Source organism: Larimichthys crocea, chromosome XVIII (assembly GCF_000972845.2).
Source record: "Larimichthys crocea isolate SSNF chromosome XVIII, L_crocea_2.0, whole genome shotgun sequence".
NCBI lineage: Eukaryota > Metazoa > Chordata > Actinopteri > Sciaenidae > Larimichthys > Larimichthys crocea.
Genome location: NC_040028.1, coordinates 17,793,835 through 17,801,364, shown reverse-complemented (window position 1 = coordinate 17,801,364; position 7,530 = coordinate 17,793,835). Strand labels below are relative to the sequence as shown.

The 7,530-nt window shown below is 40.7% G+C and overlaps 1 protein-coding gene across 3 annotated transcripts in view; it reads right to left on the bottom strand.

Moving 5' to 3' along the window:
- Positions 1 to 864: 864 nt before the first annotated feature.
- Positions 865 to 7,530, bottom strand: part of sytl5 (synaptotagmin-like 5) — a 43,281-nt gene continuing 36,615 nt past the window's right edge. For all 3 annotated transcript variants that reach the window (XM_027291338.1, XM_027291340.1, XM_027291339.1), the window contains 7 exons: positions 6,780 to 6,958; positions 5,586 to 5,688; positions 5,335 to 5,496; positions 5,145 to 5,253; positions 4,887 to 5,025; positions 3,777 to 3,985; positions 865 to 2,413 (listed from right to left, as the gene is read on the bottom strand). In XM_027291338.1, the coding sequence (XP_027147139.1) occupies positions 2,268 to 2,413; positions 3,777 to 3,985; positions 4,887 to 5,025; positions 5,145 to 5,253; positions 5,335 to 5,496; positions 5,586 to 5,688; positions 6,780 to 6,958 (1,047 nt within the window). In that variant the 3' untranslated portion in view covers positions 865 to 2,267. The remainder of the gene's footprint in view (positions 2,414 to 3,776; positions 3,986 to 4,886; positions 5,026 to 5,144; positions 5,254 to 5,334; positions 5,497 to 5,585; positions 5,689 to 6,779; positions 6,959 to 7,530) is intronic.

Sequence of the window (7,530 nt, the reverse complement as noted above, 5' to 3'; positions counted from 1 at the left end):
CTCCTGAGATGAAGGCAGCTCTCTTCAGTGCTGACTCACTCTATATAACACACAGCGCCCTCAGCGTCTCAGGGTTTCTGGAAAACGCACTTAAAACCACACTTCTCCTGAATTTTAAGTCAGTATCAGTGCTTTAAATAACCTTTTTGTTCTTCTACCTCTGTTTTTATCTAATACCATGCAGTTTCTATTATCACACTGATACAGTGCTATGTAAATTTACATTGAAGCTAGTCTAAATTGTGTAATCAGTCTAGTTTTTTTTTTATTCTTCTGACAACCAGAGGTGGAAAGTGACTAACTAGAAGTACTCTCATTACTGACTTGTGTTACATTTTCTAAGAACTTGTGCTTCTGTTTGACACTCATGCTACCGGCTTTGTGAGGCTGTCTTTAAACGTGATGGGGCTAAAAATCAGTATCACATAATTGATGGTGGTTAAAATGCTGCAAAATTTGATTGTTCCAGCTTCTGTTGTGATTTATTTAACTGTAAATTTAGTGGGGGCAGTATGGCTGGTAGTCCTGCCTCTTCTGCCTCCCGACTAATCTAAAAATCAGCGAAGATGCCGATCATCGATGGACCTGAGACAGGTTGAATGAAGCCTGGGTGCTCAAACAAGCCACCTGTAACAGCACACACCTGCCAATCAAAGCATCCACGCTCTTAATCCTGCATAACTTTAAGCCTTAATATAATGTGAACAGGTGAGTTGTATATAAATTCACCCTCAGTACAGTTGTCATGAACGGGGAAATTAGCTACAGAGACCAAAACTGTTTTTTGTACCAGGCTGTAAACATGTTTATTTCTGCTGTGAAGTTGGACATTTGGACATGGGGACTTATGGAGACTGACTCAAGTGGATGTTAGAGAAACTGCAATTTCGCATTAGGCTTCACTTCACAGCTGTTTTTGTTTAACCAAAAGTTTATTCTTGAGCTTGGAAATAGTTTGACAAAAACAACCTTAATTAATTATTATTATTATTATTATTTTATTCTTGATTCTTAAATAGAAAACATTAATACATTGTTTAATTAATTGATGAGCTTTATTCTTTGAGGAAACCGCCATCTATTAGTTACAAATTATAAAATATCTAAGTCGGACTTCTCTTTAAATGACCACGTCTCATTTTAAATACAGAAGAAATACAAGATAAAAGACGCTTGTTAGATGGCACCTAGAAATCATACAGTTCTAAAAAATCTTTTAAAAACATTATAAATTGAGTCGGACAATGCAAGCATTTGAAATTTGAAGACGTCGTCTACAGCTCTAAAAAAAAATGTAATGGCCATTTTTCAAAAATCTTCTGACACTTCATAAATATTATAAATTGAGTATTTGAAAAAGTTATTGACCATATTCTAAAGTATACATTATTTATAGTATTTATACTTTCACTCAAAGTAGAATTTTGTTCTGTTCAGTTACTTTTTGACAGGCAAGAGTAACCTACAATAAGAGGATAGTCCATTTAGCTTTGATAATATTTCCCCTCATACCATATTTAAATAAAAGCTCATAGAGAAAAGATGATCGTTAATTTGGAGCGCGCTGGAAATTAACTGGTGATTGATTGGTTGAATCAAACGGTCCCTTCACATAGATCATACAATTTCTATCCACCCTGAGCTACAAGTGTAATTTTATTATACTTTTCCTCGCAGGTGATCGTCATTATACTGCAGTAATAATAAAGCTAAGCACTACTAGTCACTTTCCACCTCTGCACACAACAGTTTATGGATGAATCTCAGCGTCATCATGTGCTTCAGGTTGGCTGCTTATAAAGGGAACGTCTAAAGTCTCTACGTTATTGATCAGTGCCTTGTCTAAATGCCTTACAAATGGTCTCCGTCAGCTGTGACTACATGCAGATGTGACTCTGGTACATGAATCACAGAGACGATGACGGACACACCGTGTGCTTATTCGGTAAGGACGGTAAAGTTACATACGACACGTGTTTTTTCATATACAGCGGTAAACAGCAGTGCTTGGTCAAGACGAGATGCTTTGGAGGACACAAAGATGAGTGTGTAAGGCATGACTGGCTGCTCTGGACAGGAGAGGGGATCTGAGCAGGACTTTACAGTGGGAGAGAAGTAGACAGAGGGACGGTCTCTGATCCTTCATGAGAGTCCTGGACGCTTCCACTCCTCCAGCTCTCTCCTCACGCCTTCACATCATCACTTCTCGTCTCCTCTCCTCCTTCTGTTATCATTATTATTATTAATCAACGCGATTGCCGCACATCTCATGTGTTGCACTTGCTGCGCATGCTGGATCGCAGCATCAGCGTACACTCATGAGGGACTTCAGGGTTTTCAATCATGCGTTGCCACAGCCGCTGTTCCTCCCCGTAGGAGTCCATCCAGTCTACCTCGTTCCCGTAGCTTTTGCCTTGAGGGGGGAGACGAGACAAACATTTGTTAGAGCTACTACAGAGCCCTGAGGATATTATTAGAAGTGATATATGGAGTTAATTTCAGATATATACATTTTTTATCACTACGCAGAGGACACCACAAATTCATGAAGATCCAAAATGCTGCATATACATAATGATTTCCCCGTTCATGAGCTTTAGAGGAGTCGGCAGGCTGATTGTGTTTCCTTTGACTGAGCCAGGCTAGCCGTTTCCCGCTGTTTACAGTCTTTATGCAAAGCTAACTGGCCGCTGGGTGTATGTGACTTCACTTTAAAAAGGGGCAGATGTGAGAGTGCTATCAATCTTCTCAGCAAATGTTCAATTATTCAACACCTGATTAATATTAATTTGGATTAATCTAGTATAATACAGCCTGCAGGGGCCACTATCCACTAAAACAGCTGTTAAGAGGCTGAGTAAACTCGCACTGTGAGGCGTTAAATCCACAGTCAGTAACAACAAGCTTAAATTGGCATAACGTGGCCAACTGAACTAGACGAAACTATGTGACACAATATAATATGAGATGATACGAAACGACAGAAAATATTGGAGCTTAGTTCACCCTCTTTGTCTGACTCCCAGCACCATAAGTGCACAGGTAAAAATAAGGTGTAACCATCCAACCACACTCCCACCAATATGAATTTTGTTGCAGGAATGAAGCTCTTTATAGTGTCATTTCAAAATGTACCCACAATATTCTGGATTTATGTCTTGTATGGTTGCAGGCCCTGTAGGTTGCATGTATGGCACGACATAAATATCATTATCATACATACAGAATTAAAGAAAATGTCAAATTAATCTTTTATATACATTACAGAATTAAAGAAAATGTCAAATTAATCTTTTATATACATGAAAATTACATATTTTTGATCATTTGTACACCTGAATATTTTGGGGTTTTGTCGAGCCAGGTCTTAAATCATCCTAGTTTGTACAAAACAAAACGACTTCCTCCAGATGACACAGCTCACAGTCTGATTTCCCTTTGAATATTTTTCAGCCTGCCAGCTTCACTTGCCAGAGAAGGAATAACAGCAGCTCTCAACTGCGCAGCTAAAGATCTTTGGCTTCCAGATGTGAAAAGTGAGATGTAATTTATGATTCAGGACTTTAGTTTGCATATACATGAGTCCACATTCATATTCATATGTCCTTCACTAAACTTTTTACAAGATATTTTCATATTAGAAATGAGCTTTACAGCATATCTCCCTCCTCAAAGTCTCAGTAAATCCTTTCAGCCCACAGAGCTGTGCAAAATATTTTAACCACCTTATTTGAAATTCTGAGCAAATCTTTGACCTTTAAGACAAAAACACTCACCTGTTCCAGCTCCCAGCCTGACTCCTCCCAGGAAGACATTGCTGGCCAGGGCTTCTTTGTCCCACACGGTGAGCTCCAGGCAGACGTTGTTGAGGTCTCCGGGCTGCAGGCCGCAGTAGGTGAAGGTGTGGTTCCACTGTGGATTCACGGTGCGTCGCTCCACCACCGTCTTGTGCTTGGTTGACTTGTTGGTGTCAGGAAGGAGATATCTGGGGAAAAAAATACAACTTTACTTTATAAAGGTTAGGCCGTGTTTTTCAAAATAACATGTGAGAAGGAAGCCAGGGGAAGGGGCTAGGAGGGTGGGTGGCCAGGGGGGGCACAGGCCGCTCCCAGAATCTGAATGCCACCATGGTCAAGGTGAGACTACAGAGTGACAAGTAAATCAAATGACAATGAGACAGAAAACAACCACAAAGAGACATAAAACAGCCAGAAAGTGACACAAAATGACTACAAAGAGACATAAAACAACTACAAAGTGACACAAAATGACTACAAAGAGATATAAAACAACCAGAAAGAGACATAAAACAACCAGAAAGACACAGTAAATGACTACCAAACAGACAAAAACAATTACAAAGAGACACAAAATGACTACAAAGAGACATAAAACAAACACAGAGACACAAAACAACCACAACGAGGCATAAAACAACCACAAAGTGTCACAAAATGACTACAAAGAGACAGAAAACAACCAGAAAGACACAGTCACAAAATGACTACAAAGAGACAGAAAACAACCAGAAAGACACAGTAAATGACTACCAAAGAGACAAACAATGACTACAAAGAAACAGAAAACAGCCACAAACGATGAGATGGGCAATGCTCTGATGCAGGAGGGGTTGAAGCCCACATGTCTGTGGCCAAGAGGCCAGTTGTCTCAAGATGAGTCAATGGCTGTGACAAACAGCAGCTATTTGTTGATTTTATGTCATATTAGAATATTTAAAGTTGTTTATTTGGCACTCACTTATCACACTGAATACCTTTGTGCGGTTCATGACTGCCAAGAATCATGGCTTCAAAAGTCTGAGTACATTTATACTCATCTTCTTTCAAGCCGTGTCCCCAGTCTAACATCAAAGTGGATCATCTCACCCTTTCACAAAAGGATCAGAAGTGCCTCCGGACTTGACAGCAGTTAGATTTTTGGCTCCTTTGACCAGCAGCTCAACCATGCCCCCTTTAGGCAGCGTGAAGCTGCTCGTCTTCTTGCTTTTCAGGAACCCTTTCTTCACTGAGGAGGGGAGGGGAGCAGACATGGAGGAAGAAGAACACTCTTCAATCACCTCTTTTGAAAAGCCTAACACAGTAAAAACATATAATATCTAACAGTCATCACAGGTATGAATGTACCTTGTACTTGATCCAGAGGCAGCATGAGGTTCTTCTCTGCCGGTATGTACTTCAGCACGACAGTCAGTTCTCCTTTATACTGCATTGTGGAGTCTATACTGCCCTCCACCTGCACAAACATTCACATTTCAAACACGTGTCCTTGTGTGTGTCTGTGTGATGAAGACAGCAGGATGATTGGAGGTCCTACCTTTGGCTGCAGAGCGTACCACTCCTCGATTTGGGAATCAAACTCCCAGGAGTCGAAGGTCAGCTCCACCTCTCCCAGGAAGCTGTTGTGTCCAAACCGGTCATGGTGCCACACGGAGACCTGCAGGGTTCGTGTCTCCAGCTGCGAGTGGCTGATCACGTACTGCACAACACAGAACAAACATGTTTGAAACAGAGTCTCAACTTGAAGTCGAGGAATAACCGATGAGTTTGTTTTTTTCAGCCACTCACCCTCAGATTCTCATTGAAGATGGGGTTGATGGTGTTGGCCTTGATGCTCGTCTTCCTCTTGCTCTGTCTGGACGTGTCCGGCAGCAGGTAAGTCTTCACGTAACTGCCCCGGGAAAAAGACACAGTGACTCAGTCAGGCTCCATTGGAGGTAATGGGAACCATTTGTTCTTGTTTATACCAACGACAAGAAATATCATCTGCCTCTGATTTATTACAGTAGACGCTCGTATGAACAGCTTTGGCTCAATAAATATAAAAAATTAATTACTATAGGCTATAAAACAGCTAAAATAAAACATTGTAAATTAAATGTGTGCTCTGATGTTTTAGAAAATGTGCTTTCTTTTGCTTTTTTTTAAAATCAGGAGTTTAATAGTGACAACAACAAGCATGAGTTCATTTAAGGTGCCATCTAACAAGCTTCTTTTATCTTATTTCTTCTGTATTTAAAATGTGCAGAAACAGAAATTCAGTCATTTAAAGAGAAGTCAGACTTAGATATTTTATAATTTGTAACTAAGAGATGGTGTTAGCGAAGTGCCAAAAAATGTAGTATTTGTGGTGTTATCTTGGGGTTTAAAGTCGAGTTGGGCAGAAAGTGAGACCGACTCAGGCACTTCTGATGAACTTTGAGAGTGTCTCTAATTCTCCTTGGGCCAAGCGTCAATAAATAATACAGCATAAGACATCAGAGGCTGCTGAACACTTTCTGAACTCCTGACCTCACCATTGACCTTTGACTTCAGAAATTTCTCCACAACACAAGACTCCATCCTTTATACTGTCTGTGTGTTTAACGTATACACCCTTCATAAAGGATGCCTCATTAGTGGTGCCATTACTGTGCTTCATCAACAACAGAGCACACTGACAGTGCACATCCTTAAGTATTGACAGCTTTAGAGTTGTTTGAAGGTGTGTTTTTCCTTTCTGTTTTTGTGCTAAGCTCGGCAAAACACATCCTGCATCACTCTTTCTATTCAACTCAACAAACTGACTTAATGATCTCATTGAACATCTGGCAATTACTTCCCAAAATGTTGCAGTATTTCTTCAAGAAGACGGATGACTATGTATGTTAAAAAAAGATAGATACCTCATTACTTACACTACTACTATTTATCAGCCCTAAACTCTAAGCACTAGTGTGTGTGTGTGTGTGTGTGTGTGTGTGTGTGTGTGTGCACTCTTACGCGTCCGTGCGTTGCCTCCTCTCGTCTCCCGTTGCCAGGTTGTGACACTCTTTGACCAGGACATTGAGAGCACCGGTTTTGTAGCTGTAGCCGATGTTCAGCAGGATCTCGCCGCTCACCCTGGCGTTGCCATAGTCACCAGTCTCACTGTACAAACTCATCATGCTGTTTATACTACTCTGTTAGGGAAAGACAAGAGGCAGAGAGAGGGAGATGTGAGTGGGGGAGAAGGTCAAAGGAGGGGAAAGAAAAACAGAGATAAAAAGCAGCGACAACATCTAAAGCGCCACAGAGCGCTGATGAAATGTGGTAGAAATAATTGAAGTGCTTTGTGAACTCGAAATAAAATCTGTGGCCAAGCACGATAACACGAAGGGTAAGGGCTCATGCAGTTTGAAACTGTTTATTGAGTTACAGAGTCCGGAAAATAATAACGCGACGGTAAATTATTCTCAGGAACTGGAAGACATCAGGAATGCTTCCGTTTCAAGAATGAGTTTGGAAAGCTTACTGCATGTGAGAGGACGTGCTGGGTCATACAGGATGTGTAATGAGGCAGAAACATATTTTCCATGAGTGAGATTAAGTGACAGGATGAGGTGGAAGCTCATAATGACACTGATTTCCATGTGGGATTTGTGCTTTTATAGTTCCTGCCAGTATAATTTCTCTAATGGAGAAGTCCTGAATTTCAGAATAAGCTCACTGACGCCACGATGCTTTGGTTATATTATTAAATAAAAACTGCAAC